Source organism: Bos indicus x Bos taurus, chromosome 25, assembly GCF_003369695.1.
Source record: "Bos indicus x Bos taurus breed Angus x Brahman F1 hybrid chromosome 25, Bos_hybrid_MaternalHap_v2.0, whole genome shotgun sequence".
NCBI lineage: Eukaryota > Metazoa > Chordata > Mammalia > Artiodactyla > Bovidae > Bos > Bos indicus x Bos taurus.
The window spans coordinates 17,531,273-17,549,124 of record NC_040100.1 but is presented as its reverse complement, the minus strand read 5'-3'; the positions used below and the strand labels follow the sequence as shown (position 1 = coordinate 17,549,124).

Below are 17,852 nucleotides of genomic sequence, written 5' to 3'. Positions count from 1 at the left end.
CTGGAGTCAGAGATGTGGATACATCAGTGAGGGGCAGACGCGCACTCCATCTTCTCTAATGGGAAGCAGGATCCCTAAAATGTGATGATCAGATTCCTCCAGGGTGTGGAGCCAGGCATGAGCAGAGCTCCTTAGAGCAGATTTAAATACTATCTGTGCCAACATTGTTTTATTTTAACAGTGATATTATTCATTTTAAAGTGTGTTGGGGAGGGAATTCCCTGGCGGTCTAGTGGTTAGGACTTGATGCTTTCCCTGCTGTGAGCCCTGGTTCAATCCCTGGTCAGGGAAATAAGATCCTGCAAGCCATGCAAGGAGGCCCCCAAAAAAGTGTATTGTGGAAAAAATGCACAACCATGAACATTATTGCTTAGGTTGAGGTTGGAGTTAAATTTTGAAGAGTTCATTTAGAGAAAATAAACAGTAGTATACATGATCTACAAATATGGCCAACTTTTTGAAAATGAGACATTTAAGAACCTCTTGGCTGGGTCGCTCAGGGAGTCTGTCCATTTCTGGTGCTCTAAAAGCCTGTATCCATCACTATTTCTTGAGCGTTTACATGTCAGGGGCTCTGCCAGGGGCCCAGCAATTCTATAAATGGAGTCTTTGAATTCTTGAAGGCATCCTGGAAGCGGGCTTTACCACCTTTACTTATAAGGCTCAGAGAGGGGAAGTGTCCAGCCCAGAGTTCCACAGCTGAGCCTCTCTGTGCCCTGCCACTGCTGCTTGGTGGCTTGTTAGGGAGTTCAGAGGAAGCTCTCCTGGGGGCCAGAGTAGGATCTGGGGAACCCAGGCTCAGGGATGGCATCCGGAAGAAGCCACACATGTGACCTGGTCCCTGCGTGAGTCAGTCCTCTGGGCTTCAAATCCAGCTACACCCCTGTCTCTGGGGTCAATCTGGGTGGGGTTCCTGGACCCACTGGTCTCTGACTGGTACCATCCCATGCAGGCACAGAACTGAGGGTGCAGCTGGCAAAGTGCCAGCCTGGTGAGTTGTCCCTCTGCCCAGGGTACCAAAGTCTGCTTTTCCTGGACAGGCTGACTCGGATCTCCAAAGAGGTCTCTTCTCAGTCTCACATAGATCAGGGTGAGTCTAGGGCAACTTCACGTGCTCAGGCTGGGTTCCCCGTTGCTTCCTGGTGGGCTCACCCAGGCAGGCTCTGTGGTCGAGTTATCGGGCTAAGCATATCTTAGTATTAGGCAGTGATCTCCTTTGTGGTCTAATCTTGGATTTGTTATTCAGTGAGAAGCCAATTCAGGGAAACCTGGTGTGCTGCAGTCCATGGGGTCGCAAAGAGTTAGACACCACTGAACAACAGCAACAAGAAGCCAATTAATTGGGCTAACAACAACATGGGGATTTCATGGGAAGGAAACATCTCTGCTTATCAAATACAACTTTCCAAGCCACTCTCCCTTTTCTTATCTAGATGGATAAACACACACACATCCTGCTACAGCGACAGGTTTATTGGAATCTTTGAATAGAGAGCTCCTCCCCATTTCCATCCCCCTCTCACTTGTGACTGTGCTGGGTGCCCAGGAAGAAGGCGGGGGAGATGGGGGAGGGACCCCGGGAGTGCAAATTGGCCACTTCTAAGGGACAGGAACCCTTGGGAGCAGCCACAGGCTCCTCAAACACTTCCCCCCCCCCCAAAAAAAAAAACCAATCCAAGGAACTGAGAGGCAAGTCTTCAAAAGGAGGGATGCGGACCAGAGTGGGGCAGTTCAGGGCCCTTTGGTCTCTGGATGCCAGGCTCACCCTCTCGCTGTGTGTCTCTTCCAGGCTCCGGGAGGCAGCATGCCGTGTGCCTGGGCTGCGACTTTGCTCCTGCTAATGCTCCAGGGAAGTAAGTAGCTGCCCCGAGGTCTGCAGGTGGGGAGCGGCCATGCTGGCCTTGTGGGTTGCAGGGCGGGGCTAGAGGGTCTGAGCCTGTAGCATCTGTCCACTTACAGCTGACACAGGTGCAGTAGCCCTCTCTGCATCAACCAGAACCCATTCAACCAGCGAGCTCCACCATCTAGAAGTGGTTCACGCGAGTCCCACGTGATCCAGCCCACCGTCCTGGGTCTCCAGGTCTCACTGGCTGGGGAGGCTGGGTCTGGGGGAGGATGAAAGACTTCATCCTTCATCTCCATGGCTCTCTGCCTTGGCCAGCTCCCAATTCTTGGAGGGAGGAAGTCCTGCCTGTGGTCTAACCTCAGTTTCTCCTCATCTCCTAGGAGATGGTTTTCAACAATCCCTGGGTTCACTGCTGGCACTGATATTCCCCAGAGATGTTAAGCCCTGAGCTGGGAGAGGCCAGGAGTTACACTTGGGGGCAGAGTCGGGGCTGAGAGATCCAGGAAGCCTGCTGGGAGGAGGCGGGACAGAGCACACAGGCTCAGATAGGGGCTGGACTGGGGGCAGGGTTGGGGGGGGCGGGGCCCTCTGCCGCGGCTCTGCTGACTCATGGGCATTTCTCTCCGGTTTTTACCAAAAGACCCAGAGCTTCAAATAGCTCCGTCAGGAAACAGATGTCGGGCTCCTTTGTTTTTCCTTTCTGAGTGGTCAGCAGCCCGGCCTGGCACTAAAGGGCCTTTAGGTCACCTGCTGCCTCTCCCCACCTCGCGGGCATAAATTCCAAGCCCCTGCTGTGTCCCGGGCACCAATGGCACCCCACTCCAGTACTCTTGCCTGGAAAACCCCATGGGTGGGGGAGCCTGGTAGGCTGCAGTCCATGGGGTCGCGAAGAGTCGGACACGACTGAGCGACTTCACTTTCACTTTTCACTTTCATGCATTGGAGAAGGAAATGGCAACCCACTCCAGTGTTCTTGCCTGGAGAATCACAGGGGCAGCGGAGCCTGGTGGGCTGCCGTCTATGGGGTCGCACAGAGTCGAACACGACTGAAGCGACTTAGCAGCAGCAGCAGCAGCTGTGTCCCGGGCACCGCCAAGCAGCCTGTGAAGTTCACGCAGCCCTGACGCCCAGTTCTCTGCTGAGGAAGCTAAGGCTCAGAGAGGGTGGGCGGCAGGTTCATGGCCACACAGGCAGGCAGTTGCGGAGCTGGGATCGGTTCCCAAAATCTGCCCGATTCCCATGGTCTTAACTGCTTTTACTGCGTAAGTGCCTCGTGCAGGCCGCGTGGGCTGCCCCAGCATGATAGCATCTAAATACCTCCACATGCACACACCCCCTCAAGAAGTCAGTGTCCAATAACAGGGACTCGGAGCTGTCGTGAGTCACGTGTCCACTTTCCTTGGTTCCCACTGCCTCCCACATGCTGTGATAACCCTGTGGGGTGGGGGTGGGGGTGGAGGGATGGTGGCCCTGGGGCTCTCTGCCCAGGGCTCAGGGTACTGACCAGATGATGGGGTTTTTACTCCTTCTGGTCCCTGATGCCACCTCCATGCTAGTTTCTGGGACTGCTGTCCCCTCCTCAATGTTTCATTCCACATTCGAGACAAATCTTGTCCCTTGGTAAGGGCTTCCCAGGTGGTTCAGTGGTAAAGAACCCACCTGCCAATGCAGGAGACATATGGGTTTGATCCCTGGGTTGGGAAGATCCCCTGGAGGAGGAAATGGCAACCCACTCCAGTATTCTTGCCTGGGAAATCCCATGGACAGAGGAACCTGGCGGATATACAGTCCATGGGATCACAAAAAAGTTGGATATGATTTAGTGGCTGAACAACAGTAGCTGTCCCTTGGTGGCCTTAAGCCTCCAAGCTCTGGAGTCCTGAGAGAGAATAACCAGGATACGAACCCAGAGAGGACATGGCCACATGGGTTTGGGTCCTGCCCAAATCTGTCCTCTTTTCTCCACAAATTATCTGAACTCGCCCTTCTGTGCCCACCGACGGGCCCTATGTTCCTCCCCAAAGGATGCCTCCTCCTAGAACAGGATTGGTTTCCACATCTCAGATCCCTTGCTAATGCTGCCAGAAGCCTTCTCAACTGTGCTAAGGATTCTGAGGCCACACCCGCTGGAAACAGTGCCGTGATCGATTAGCAATGTCTGCCATGTGTGCGGCTGTAAAGACCCAGCAGAGATTAGCTTCTGCCCTTCCTGGGTTTCATCAGCCCAGACCAAAGAGAGAGACAGGAGGCGTAGCCCAGCCTCAGAGCCTCAGTATTCTCATCTGTAAAATGGTGGAAAGGAGAGTGAAAGTCGCTCAGTCGTGTCTGACTCTTTGCCTCTCCTATAGTCCATGGAATTCTCCAGGGCAGAATACTGGAGTGGGTAGCCTTTCCTTTCTCCAGGGGATCTTCCCAACCCAGGGATCGAACCCAGGTCTCCCACATTGCAGGCAGATTCCTTACCAGCTGAGCCACCAGGGAAGACTGTAAAATAGTGGTGGGATTAGAAATAAAAGCTGTTTCCAGCAACAATGTTCTTGGCTCCAAATCCAGCTTCTGAGCTAGACAGAGCCCTGGGAGGAATGTACTCCCACCCTCTGGATCTTCATTAGTCAAGGAAAAATAGGAAAAGGCCACTAAGAATGAATCCGCTTAAAAGGGGAACAGATTTCTGGTAAATAGTAGGGATATGGGGGTGGGGGATAGCAGTGTTGGCACTTGATCTTACAAAACAAAACCGAGCTAAAACTCAAGTGGATTTTGTCAAACATTTACCAAAATTTAAATTGTGATTGGACCTATATTTTTAGAACCAAAGTGAAGCAATTGACATTGGATGTGGGCGAGTATGAAATCTTCCAACAAAATTGCCTGCGAGGGCCAGACCTGTGCCACTCTGGCAGTGGTGATGGCGCTTTGGGTAGTAGGATACATACATTTTGGCAAAAATATTCAAGGGCTTCTCAGTTTTCTGAAGGCTTCTTGCTCCTTCAGAGCACTTCCGGTCACCGAGGTCTTTGTCCTGTCTGAGACCAACTGCAGGGGAATAGAACGCTCCTCCTTGTCTCTCACTGGCTGCGTGAATCCCTCTCACGGGACACGCAGATGCATCTGGCATCTGGGGCATTCAGGATGCGCCACCTTGAGAGGAAGGCTGGCCACGAGGGATGATGAGCTGGTGTCTGGACACGGGGCTTGTGGGGAGAGCCCATGGTGGGGACCTGCTTAGTTTAGGAATCTCATCCTCCCAGCCAGCCTCAAAATTTTGGAGGGCTCAAAAACAGAATTCTCAGGTGGCAAGAACCCCCCTTGCCCCAGTCCTTCACCTCAGTGGCCCTTGAATCATCATATTCATCATGGCCCAGGGACCCCCGGTTCCCCTCACCATCCAGCCCTCAAGGCGTTAGGAGGTGGCGATCCCTGCAGCCCCCACCCTACCCCCTCACCAAGGCCTCTGTCTCCCCTGACTCTCCAGCCTGGGGCTGCTCCAACCTCGTCTGCTACACCGATTACATCGAGACTATCACCTGCATCCTGGACACATGGGCCAGGCACCCCGACTCGCTCACCCTCACCTGGTAAGTGACTGGGCCTCACCAGCCCTGGGGATGATATTCAGGGTAGCCCTGGAGGGCTGGGATGAGGCAGGACCACCAGAGACCTTGGATTGAATTGGACCGACTGGGTGCCTGGCAGGTTTTGTTGTTGTACAGTCTTTGTGTCTGGCTTTTTTGAGATCCCATGGACTGTAGCCCACCAGTCTCCTCTGTCTGGATTTCCCAGGCAAGAATACTGCAGTGGGTTGCCATTTCCTTCTCCAGGGGATCTTCCCAACTCAGGGATCGAACTCACATCTCCTGCATTGGCAGGCAGATTCTTTACCACTGAACCACCAGGGAAGCCCTCCTAGCAGGTAGTTAAGCAGTTTAAAAATATCTACCGCTGCGTGCGGGTTCACTCAGCCCTTTCACAATGGCACTTGGTTTCATTGTGGGCTGAGAACATGATCTGGGACCATGAGCTACTGTCTGACTGTGGTCTGGGAATCAGTCTACCCATCTTACAGATGTTCACACAGGGCTCCTGAGACTTGTCCAGTAAGCAGGGCTACAGAGACCATACTCTTGCCCACACAGGCCTGACTGTGGGTTTGAGACTTCAGGATGACCATACTCCCACGGCTGTCTTGAACACTGAATACATGCCCCACATCCAGCTATGCTTCACATGAATGATCATTTCTGAGTCTCACAGTTATTACTCCCATTTTACAAATGAGGACACTAGGGTTCAGAGAGGTTATGCAGTTTGCCCAAGGTCACACAGCCCGTGAATGGTGGAGCTCAGATTCAAACACGGGCAGTCTGACTCCAAGATCCGCGGGTCCCTATTAGTGCATAATGCTAAAGAAAACATTGTTCATTGCACTTGTTAAAGAATGGTAAGGTGTATTTTTTTCACTTTATGTTTTAAAACAGAATGAGGGGTTCATGCTTTTATTTTATTTATTTATTTTTAAATTAAAAAAACAATTTGGCTGTGCTGGTTCTTTGTTGTGATGCATGGGCTTCCCTCTAGTTGCAGTACACGGGCTCAGTTGCCTCATGGCAACTTAGTTCCCGGAGCAGGGATCAAACTCACGCCCCCTGCCCTGGAAGGAAGATTCTTAACCACTGGACGACCAAGGAAGTCCCAAGGCAGATTTTATTCAAGACCATCATGATAGGTGTAGGGGCCGGGGGTTTTGGTGTGGGGAAGAAAGATTGGTCTCAAACAGAATTCAACAAGGAAAACTGGGAATTTATAGCCAAGGAGAAGGGCAGTGAATGGAAAAACACTAAGAGGAAACATCAGGGGTCGGAGGGAGTTCCAGATAAACTGACCTGAACTGATGGCAGCCCAATATGATCAGACATCACCTGGGTAATGGCTCAGGATGAGGAAATTGACCAGTTGTGAAGGATGGACGATTCTGGCTAAGCTGAGTTAACAGGATCCTTGCTGAAATTAGCCAATGCCCCAAAGTCAGCACCTAGTTGAAGAGAGACTTCCAAGGAGCCTGAGCTGAGCCTGGTCAAGGAGAGTCTTTGTCAATATACTGCTCAGGATAGAAAACAGGTGGCTTTCATTCTGTCATCACCAATTCGTTGGTTCATTCACTTACGTCTTCAGAACATATTTATTAAGCTCTTGCCAGACATTTGGAGGCACTGGGGGCTCAGTAGAGCCCAAGACTGACAAAGTCCCAGCTGTCGTGTAGCTGACACACTGCAGGGAAGACAGACAATAACCATGTAAACAGCCAACAGGATACGTTCTGAGACTGCGTGCTTTAAAGTCCAGGAGTCTCGACCCTGGAGTAGAGAGTCAGCAACATGAGGGGAGAGCGGCTTTAGCCAGGGCAGTCCGGCCAGGCCTCTCTGGGTGAGGAGAAGGCAGTCAGGGAGCTGGGGAGAGGGCATTCCAGGCAGAGGGTAGTGCATGTGCAAAGGTCCTGAGGTGGGGACAGGATGGTGAGTTTGAGGAATAGGGAGGAGGTCAGTGTGGCTGGAGCAGAGTAAGCCAGGCTAAGGGAGAACCACCAGGGAAAGAGGGGAGTGGTAGGTGGGGCCAGCTTTTATTTGTGTGGGTGGTGAGAAGCCACCTGAGGATTTTAGGCATGGAGGTGACAGGGAATTTTTAAAGGTCCCCCTGGATGCAGTCTAAGAGTCTTAGAGACCCCTTTTTTTTTTTCAGCAGAAGTTTCTATTCCAGCAAATACTTGGCAGAGAACTGAGTCCATGCCTCCATATTAGCCCTGGAGGGTGGTCATGTTCATAGCCTGAAGAGGTAGGTAGGGGAATAAATATCTGGTGAACTCCTATACATACTTCAAAACCCACTGTTTCTGCTCACTGGCAGTTAAAAAGCCAGAGCATTTTCCCCTAACTTTATACCAACAGCCTTCCTGAAGGCCACCCAAAGCAGGGGGTAAAGTTCATTTGGCTCTTATCTTGGCCCTGAGCACAAGCGCTTATTAGGTATGCATCAGATATTGGACAGAAAGTGGGCAAAAGGGAGACTTGAAATGCTTAGCTTCCTTCCTCTAGGACAGTGATACAGTTGATGGAACTGACAGGGATATATTTAGGTTCAGTCCAGGAAAGAATGACCCAAATTTCCAAAGTCAAAAGCTATTGCTCTCAAATGGGGCTTCCCCAGTGGCTCAGTGGTAAAGAATCTACCTGCCAATGCAGGAGACATGGGTTTGATTCCTGGGTCAGGGAGATCCCCTGGAGGAGGGCATGGCAACCCACTCCAGTATTCTGGCCTGGAGAATCCCATGGACAGGAAAGCTTGGTGCACTACAGTCCATAGGGTTGCAAAGAATCAGACACAACAGAAGCGACTGAGTACATGTGCATGCATGCTCTTAAGTGAGGTAGTGAGTTCCTGGTCCCCTGGAGGCATACAAGCCAAGCCTGGACACAGTCCATCAGGGCTGCTTCAGGGAAGGAATATCTTCCCTGGGAAAGCAGCAGTTGGACCAAGTAACCCCCCAGCCCCACCTGAAATCCCTCCCAGCACCAAGATTCTGGGCTTGGGCCCTGGCCCTGAGCCCTGAGCCCTGCTGGCTTCCAGCCATGACTGGCTGCTCTGTCTTTGAAGGCATGACACATATGGAGAACTGGAGGATGAAGTCACCTCCTGCAGCCTCCTCCGGTCCACCCACAACGCCACCCACGTGGAGTACACGTGCCACATGAATGTGTTCCGCCTCATGGCTGACGACTTCTTCAATGTAAGCATGACAGACCCATCCGGCAACTACTCCCAGGAGTGTGGCAGCTTTATAGTGGCTGCGAGCAGTGAGTATCCCTCAGCCCCCAGAGTTTAGGAGAATGCATGGTCGCTGGGCTGGCCCCCCAGGCCCACCCTCTCCTTAGAGTTCTTTTTGCTATAGTGTGATGGGTTGATCAGTAGGTTTGAGTCTTAACCAAAGAGAGGCAGCAGGGTTATGGAAACGAGTTGGACTGGGACCCAGGACCTTGGCCTTCAGTTCTGGTTCAGCCCCTGCCTGTCTGTGACCTTGGACTGCTTCCCTATTTATAGAGTGAGGATTCCTTGAACCCTGACTCTTAGGGATTCTGTTCCCATGATGGGGGACATTGGGTCCCAAGAGAAAAACCTCGCTGAGTTTTCTCCCATTCATTGGCTCCTTGAGGCCCAGCATCTCCCTCCAGGCTGGCGGTAGGGGGGAATCCACAGGCAGAAGGGGCCCAATTGTCTCTCTGGAAGCAGTTGTCTCTCTGGGTCCAGAACCAGGTTGGGTCCAGGTGTGTCCGAAGTGGGATTTCCAGGGAGAGGGGGTGAGAGTCCCGTGCCCAGAGGCATGCAAACACAGACTGCTAAGAGAGTCCTGTCTTCCTTGGGAAGGCTCAGCCTCCACGGTTTGGCAGTTTCTGGCCCTGGATCCCCAACGGTGGGGCGTGGGGTGAGAAGGTGTGTGCCATTCACACCCTGGGGGTCTAGGTTTGGATCATTTCACTGTGGGTATCACATCACACAAAGTGTGAACGAAGCTTCACACACACCCAGACACACCCAGAGTCTCTCTCACATACACACATTCATAAATACACCCTTGAACACATGCATGGGTGTCCCACCCCCACCTCAGCCTATCCAGCCTGGACACCTGCCCACATGCTCACTCCTACACGGGCACGCGTGCCCGCACGCTCTCTCAGCCACGCAGATCCAAGCGTGGCTAGTTCACAGAACAGGGGTGCCCTCCTGCCCCTCTGAGAGAGCCGGGCGGACAGCAAGCCTGCCCCTGCAGAGGAGAGGGACTGCTCCACTGCCCCCCACCTCACAGTGGGGCTCCAAGTCACTTTTCCCTCTGGTCCTGCCTCCCCTCCCTGCCAGGGTCTGAAGCCAGGCCTGTACCCAGATTTGGCAGGGGGCACTGTTCTCCCCTACGCCCAGACCCTTTTCTTCTCCTGGGCCCTGGACCCCTGTCCTTGACCCCATCCCTGATCCCCGGCTCTGGTCCACACCACCCAGCCCAGGACATACCAGAAAGTGGGAAACCAGGCCTCCATTGGCCTGGGGAAAAGAGGAGAGGATCTAGAAGCATTTCCAGTCCCAGGAGACAATGAAACTCCCCCTGCCCCCTACCACCTCCTGAGCATGTGCCTTCCCCCATCACAGTTCATGGTGCCGAGTTGTCCGCAGCTTCAGAGTTGCTGTTTGAAATCCCTGGCGGGGATGCACGTTGGTTTCACAACCATCTCTTGAGGGCCTACTGTGTGCCAGCTCTGTCCTAGGAGCTGTGGACATGGCATTGACTGGAGAACAAAACCTCTGTCCCAAGGAGCTAAGATTCCCCCAGACAGGGGCAGGTGGCAAGCAGGATCACAGAGCCCTAGAGGGCATGGTGTGGTGACTCAGATCTCTGCTCCTGCACTTTCCAGAAAATGTCCAGGAGATGACAGCATTCACATCACATCCCCAGGGCCCCTTCAGGCATCAAACTACTGCAGAGCAGCCCGGCAGGCACTCAGAGGTGGTAACTTCCATCATTAACATAATTCGTGCTAATTAATTAGCCTGATGCTAATTACAGTCTCTTGACTTCTCAAGGAAGCTGCAGTTAAAAGAACACAATGCCGTCATTTAGAACAGACATGGAGAACATGGGGGTCATTTAGAACAGACATGGAGAACATGTGGGTCTCATTGGTTTTCTCCCTCTGGCCGCCGCCGGTCTGCATTCTTGCCCCGTTGAGGGGTAGCATCCCCCTTGAGACTGGGAGGGCTTGGTCTCCAAATCTGTGTCATCCATCTCTGTCCCCTGCCCAATTGGGTTGTGTTTGCAACCCAATCTCATCTAAATTTCCCGTTTCTCAGATGAGTAAACTAAAGCCAGGAGACGGGGTGCTTCACCCCAAGTCATTCAGGGTCACTAGGCTTCGTCTCATCAAGAATGGATCAGGCATAAGGGAATTTATTCCCATCACCGCATCCTTCTCAGCTGCTGCAAAATCTCATCCCATTTTTCTCTTTCTGGCTTTTTCCTGTAAGTCAAGCCATCTCCCCCTTTCAACGTGACCGTGAACTTCTCCGGATATTATAATGTCTCTTGGAGTTCCAGTTCCAGTTTCAGTCCCAGTGACCGTGTCTATGCACTGAAGGACAAACTTCAGTATGAGCTGCGGTACAGGAAGGTTGGAGAGCCCTGGGCTCAGGTGAGGCCCTCAGAGGACTGGGGTGGAGGGCGTCGGGGGCGGGAGGGGCGGGATGCACAGAACATCCAGACAGGAGGAGGGGCAGCCACAGGTGAGCCTGTAATTCACGGTCCAGAGTGGAAACCAAGGACTCGCCAGGGATGGACGCGCTCCCTGGCGCTCTCTCACTCCATGCTGCCTCGTCTCATTTTTCCCCGGGGTAGGAGACCCCTTAAAATCCCTTCCTTCCTGTCCCTGTGTCCTCTTCTATCAGCGTGCCAAAGAGGAAGGGATCGGCACCATCCCTGGTTCTATCTGAGGTCTAGTTCTGTCACAGTAGGAGAAGTTTCAGAAATGGGGCAGCCTGGAACTGTCCCATTATACTTAGAATGGCCACTGTTGGAGACTTCCAGAAGCATCGATAACCAAGGAAGTTCAGAGGGAACGTTGTTTCAAATGTGAAGGCTTCTGAAGGCGTTCTTTGTTTAGAGTGTTGAAGAGTTCCAGAATGGCCTGATGTTTAGAACAGTCACAGCTGAAGAGTTTTAGAACTATCCATCCTTTAGAATGGTCCCAGTTGAAGACTTTCATAAATGCCATTGTTCAGACTGTCCCCAGTGGAAGACTTGCGGAGGCATCAGTTGCTAAGATGCCTGTAGTTACAGATGCCCAGAAATACCCACTATGGAAAATACCCACTGTTGACAAATTACAGAAGTGTCCAAGGTCTGGAATGCTGTCAGTTAAATATTCCCAGGAATGGTCACTGCTGCTCCTGGGACATTTCCAAGCCCAGCCAGGAAGGGTCCCCTGCCAGGCCTGTGAGTGGATGAGCTTGGATCAGAGAGAAACAGAACAGAGCACTATATCTTAGGGAGGCCACGACTCTGTGCTGCCCAGGCCGGAGTGTCCAGAACTCAGACTGGGGCTTGATTCTTGTGGAGAGGGTGGAGACTTTGTGGGAGAGACTCCACCCCTTTCGTGGGGGCTGGTGAAGGATGGTTCTGCTGGGGGTTGGCGGGGCTGGACTGGGGGTTCATGATGTGGTGCATCCTTTCCCTGTGCCAACAGAGTCCAGGGAGAAAGCTGATCTCAGAGGATTCCAGAAGCGTCTTTCTCCTCCCTTTGGAGTTCCACAGTGGGTCAAGCTACGAGCTGCAGGTGCGGGCAGGGCCCCAGCCCGGCTCCACCTTCCAGGGGACCTGGAGCGAATGGAGTGACCCAGTCGTCTTTCACACCCAGCCGGAAGGTAGATGTGAAACAGGGATGGGTGGATGGATTGACACCCACTCCTTGTACTAGATCTAGTGCGGCCACCCCGAGCCTGGCTGGAGGGTACCCACTGAGTCCTGCGCCCGCTGGTTGCCACTCCATAGCATTTCTAGGGCCCCTGCTTGCCAAACCCTGCATTGGGTGCTAGGCATGTCTCCCGGCAGGGCATTTGATCCCCCTAATACATCTGTGAAGTAGGAATTATTATGCCCATTTTGCGGATAAGAGAAGGGAGACTCCAAGAGATTAAAATCACTTGCCTGGGGTGGGGGTTGGACCCAGGTCCATCCCACTGTGAGGTAGCAGAAGCCTTCCCACCCTCTTCTCCGCCAGCCTGGACCCAGTGCCCCCCCACCCACACCCGCGTGGCCTCTTGTAAAGGTCAGTCAATGTCACCCAGCATTTGCTTCCTTCCCAGAGAGAAAGGGAGACCTGTATCTTCACCTGGTTCCCATCCCGCTCATCCTGGTCTGCCTCATCTTTGTCTTCTTGGGCCTGAAGGTCCCTTGGAGGTGAGGCCAGGGCACAGGGAGGCAGGGAGGGATTCAGCCTGGGCCAGGATTTGGGGGACACCTCTAGGAGCTGGAGTGCCCAGGGCCTCCACTCCCCGACTCCTCCCCGCAGCCCCGTGGAGTTGCGAATGGAGGAGGAGTCAGGGCTCAGAGCCGGGCAGCGTCAGCTCAGCACAGAGCAGGCAGCCCCAGCCCTTGAACACTGTGCACCTTCAGGAGACTCGCTGCCCCATTTTACAGATGTGAAAATTGAGGCCTGGGGCAGAGGGGCGGAAGGGAGGGGCCTGAGTTGTGTCTTGGAGACACTGAGTCTCCCACAGGACACATTTGGGGTGCAGCTGAGCAGGAGGCCCTGCTGCCCTCTGGGAGGTGCAGGGGGACTCACCTCGTCTCTACCTTCCCAGGCCGTGGGAAAAGGTATGGTTGCAGGTGTCCAGCCCAAAGCCCTTCTTCCAGCCCCTGTACGTGGGCCACAGCGGAGACTTCAAGGTGAGCATCCCCACCCTGTGATGAGCCCCTTGGAGCCTCTCACCTTCTGGGAGCTTGCGTCTCCCCTCACACCTGGACCCCCCAGCCCCACCCTGCAGGTCGTGGGCACCCAGATCCCCGCCCAGCCCGGAGCCAGACTTCATTCTCTCCATCCACAAAGTGCAGGAAGGAGTTCCCGTGGAGCAGGAACACTGCAGATCCTGCAGCGTTTCTCAGGCCAAGGAATCAGACTGGGGCAGAGGGTGAGCTAGGTGGTCCCTTGAGCCCCAGACTGGCCTCCCAGTCCTTTCGTAGAAACCCTTGCTCTGGAGGTGGGGAGGGAGCAGCTTCTGGGAAGGAAATGGCCCCACCTGCAAAATACATGGGGCCCCCACCCCCGCTGCCAGCACCCATGGGTTCTCTGTGCCCATTTACCGCCACCCACCCTCCCCACCCCCCACCACCCCCACCCCCCACCCCCGGAGGCGGCAGCCACCACAGAGAGGATGTGGTGATGGCGGGCGGGGCGGACAACCTGCTCCAGCCGAGCCTGAAAGTCAGGGGGTGCGACCTGCCGGCTGCCTGGCCATCAAGGAGCGCTGTCTCGCCTCCGCCCTTTCACCCGCGTAGCAGCCCCTGCGAGTGGGTGGCTGGGTGTTCCATTGTCCCAGGGGAGACACGAGGAGCCCAGAGGCTGAGGCTCAGAGACAGGCGGGGGCGGGGCCTAGGTTCCATCACATCCAGCCAACCTTTCCTCTTTCCTCTGCCCTTTCTCTGAAGCTCAGCTCTCACGTCTATTCTGCGTTTGTTTTTACCAAGACTCATATAGCCCTCGCTGGTGCACTGGCTGCTCTGCTAGGAGCTCCACAGATGTTATTCAATGTATCATTTAATCCCCACAACCACTCTGTGGAGTGGGGACTGTTAGCGGGCCCATTTTACAGATGAGGAAGCTGAAGCACAGAGAGGCCAAGTAACTGGCCCAAGGCCACACAGCTGAGAAGTGACTTCCGATCAGGGGTGATGGGCCTCAGCAGGGTTCTGAGATGAGCTTTCTGACCAGGGAGCTCAAAACTGGGAGATTTTGGTTCTCAGGGATGTTCTCTGCCGACTGGATGGAGACCCTGTGTCATGAGGGGAACCCCTGGCAGGCAAGGGCAGAGAGACCCTTAAAGCTTAAGGATGGCTGCCTCAGTTCATCTTGCCCCGCAGCCCTTATCAAGAGATGCAGTTTTGATCCCTGGGTCAGGGAGATCCCCTGGAGAAGGAAATGGCAACTCACTCCAGGATTCTGGCCTGGGAAATCCCATGGACAGAGGAGCCTGGTGGGCTACAGTCCATGGGGTTGCAAAAAGTCAGACATGACTGAGCAACTGAACCACTGCCACCACCTTATCCTTTATGAGTGGCTGGTCCTTGATTCATTCTGCTCATTCATTTACTTAATATACATTTTTTGGGTGCCTACTGTCTGCCAGGCACTGTGTGAGCCTCTAAGGGACAGCCATGACCCGAGAAGCAAGGGGCTTCGGCCTGGCCACATGTCCACCCTAGTAAGGACATAAACAGGAGAAGCAAGGTTTCGAGAAATCTCCCCAAGGAAGATAAAACAGGAGGCCTGGTGGGGACCCTGCCACTCAGTCCTCAGGCCCTCCTGCCCTCTGTCCCCGCTACTTGGGAGTCTTGACCCCACACCCACACAGATCCCAGGCCACCGAGCAGCGGATCTTCTGCGCCTGCAGGTTCCCAAGAGCCATGGCTCCTTGCTACAGGTGGGGAAACTGAGGGCCAGGGACGCAGGGACAGTGGGGGGGACCATCTCTGGACAGGGACACAGCTGGGTGCTAATCTCCCCCACCCCCATCTATCTATGTTCTGAAGTCTTCCTTTCTGTCTCTCTTTCTGTCTGTCTTGTCTCTGTGTCTGTTTATGCATAAACAGCCTACCCCCTTACCCCTGTCCGTGGGCTTCCCAGATGGCCCTAGTGGTAAAGAATCTACTTGCCAATGCAGGGGATGCAAGAGTTGCAGCTTCAATCCCTGGGTTGGAAAGATCCCCTGGAGGAGGAAGTGGCAGTGCACTCCAGGATTCTCGCCTGGAGAATCCCATGGACAGAGGAGCTTGGCGGGCTACAGTCCGAGGGGTCGCAGAGTCGGACATGACCCAGTGACTGAGCACCCTTGTCCCTGCTCCCATCCATGACTCTCCCTCCTTGCCTCTCTTGCAGAAATGGGTGGGCACACCCTTCACTGCCTCCAGCCTGGAGCTGAGGCCCTGGAGCCCAGGGGTGCACTTGGCCCTTGAGATGTGCAGCCCATGCCCACCGCAGGGTGTAGTCAAGGGGCTGGTGCCCACGGAGCTGCCGGAGCCCACAGACCTGGTGGAAGCTGACGGAGTGCCTGAGCCGGGCTCCTGGGGCCCAGTGCCCTCCACTGCCGGCAGCTTGGGCAGCTCGGTTTACAGCCAGGAGAAGGACCGGCTGTATGGCCTGGTATCCATCGACACGGTGACTGTGGTGGACGCGGAGGGGCTGTGTGGCTGGCCCTGCACCTGTGGGGACGATGGCTACCCTGCCCTAAACCTGGACACTGGCCTGGAGCCTGGTCCGGACACAGAGGACCGGCTCCTGAGCACGGGGACCACGATCCTGTCTTGTGGCTGTGTCTCGGCCGGTGGCCCCATGAGGCCGGGCAGCCTCCTTGACCGGCTAAGGCTGTCCCATGAGGATGAGGCAGATTGGACACCTGGGCCGTCGGACAGCGAGGCGGGCTCGCCCCCGGTCGGCCTGGACATGAACACGTTTGACAGTGGCTTCGCGGACTCTGACTGTGGCAGCCCCGTGGAGAGTGACTTCAGCAGCCCCAGGGACGAGGAACCCCCCAGGAGCTACCTCCGACAGTGGGTGGTCATGGCCCCTCCACCTACGCCGCCGGGGTCCCAGGCCAGCTAGCGATGCCCCGATGGGACACCTGAGCCTGGTGTTCAGAGTGTGCATCTGGGGTTCAGGGGCCCACTGGCGTGGCTGTGCATGTGTGTGTGTGTGGCCCACGTGCCTGGGTGGACAGGAAGCACCCCCGTGGTGATGCCATGTGTGTGTCTGTGCCGATGTGAGTTCCCCGTATGCATGAATGTGAGCGGCACGTGCCTCTGTGCACACGAGGACAGTCTCCCTCCCAGCCATGTGGGGGTGGCCCCCGGGACACGTGCCAAGAAGCCAGTCATGCGCTGGGACCAGGGCCCTGCCTGGGACAGACCACAAGCCCAGCACCCACGGCCCCCCACCCCAGGTCCTGCCTCTGGGAGCCGCACAAGATCCACACTCTTCCTCATCACCTCGCAGGGGGCGGGAAAGGGGACCAAGCGAGCCCACCGTGACCCTGGGGGTGGGAAGACTGGCGGGGGGTGGGCGATGGATGTAGCTCTGAATCCTGACTCTGACACCTCCTGGCTGTGCCATCTTCAGCGTCACTTCCCCTCTCTGGGCTGGAGTTTCCTGTCTGGACCATGTGGGTGGCCTGACCTACCCTGTGGAGAAATCAGAGAGGTCGCCCACATACGGTGTGCAGCCCAGACCCTCAATAAACATCAATTTCCTTCCTTCTGTGGCCAGGACCACGGTCTGTGCTGGAGGTTGGGTGGGGCTGAGAAATCAGACAGACCCAGGTACCTGCGGGCTGTCCCGCCCTGCAGAGCGGCACCTGCGGGATTCTGGGCTGAAAACCAGCTTTGTTTCTTAGAATCAGCCCCTCAGCAACCAAGATTTTGTTTTTGGGTGCCTGCTTCGCATTTGTTGTTCCCATTGTGCGCCCAAGAGATATTTATTGAGCACACACAGGTGCTGGGATGCTGGGAGAGGACCCCCCTCTTGGCACTCACGGTGGGGGAAGGACACGACTAGGCAGTAAGGACACGGTGGTCCTGGTCCCTGGCATCTTATTTGTTCATCCTGGGGAATTAGAGGAAGTCAAGTTCTTGATGGTTCCTCAGAGAGCCTGCTGAAATGTGAAATTAAGATGCTAAGAAAATACTTATTTGCAACATTTTGAAGGCAACTTACTGAACATCAGCTTTTCACATGAGCTGGAAATTGGTGTTGCACATTGCAAACAATTCTTACTTTAAAAAAGGAAAAAATATCCCAGGAAAATCAGAATGGACATCTCCGTAGTGGGGCATAACGTGCAGAAGTCCTCCCCATCCCCTTCTCTGCTGCTGCTGCTGCTGCTAAGTCGCTTCAGTCGTGTCCGACTCTGTGCGACCCCACAGACGGCAGCCCACCAGGCTCCCCCGTCCCTGGGATTCTCCAGGCAAGAACACTGGAGTGGCTTGCCATTTCCTTCTCCAATGCATGAAAGTGAAAAGTGAAAGTGAAGTCGCTCAGTCATGTCCAACTCCTAGCGACCCCATGGACTGCAGCCTACCAGGCTCCTCTGTCCATGGGATTTTCCAGGCAAGAGTACAGGGGTGGGGTGCCATTGCCTTCTCCGATCCCCTTCTCTACAGCTCGATAAAAATCAAAATCAAAATCAAAAGAAAGGAAAAGAG

At 54.6% G+C, this 17,852-nt stretch overlaps 1 protein-coding gene across 1 annotated transcript in view; it reads left to right on the top strand.

Moving 5' to 3' along the window:
* IL21R (interleukin 21 receptor) overlaps positions 1–16,912 on the top strand; it is a 35,839-nt gene extending 18,927 nt beyond the window's left edge. The window contains exons 2-9 of the mRNA XM_027527742.1: positions 1,790–1,853; positions 5,322–5,424; positions 8,495–8,694; positions 10,913–11,076; positions 12,127–12,304; positions 12,746–12,839; positions 13,244–13,328; positions 15,535–16,912. Of these exons, the coding sequence (XP_027383543.1) occupies positions 1,805–1,853; positions 5,322–5,424; positions 8,495–8,694; positions 10,913–11,076; positions 12,127–12,304; positions 12,746–12,839; positions 13,244–13,328; positions 15,535–16,257 (1,596 nt within the window). The 5' untranslated portion in view covers positions 1,790–1,804 and the 3' untranslated portion in view covers positions 16,258–16,912. The remainder of the gene's footprint in view (positions 1–1,789; positions 1,854–5,321; positions 5,425–8,494; positions 8,695–10,912; positions 11,077–12,126; positions 12,305–12,745; positions 12,840–13,243; positions 13,329–15,534) is intronic.
* Positions 16,913–17,852: the final 940 nt, after the last annotated feature.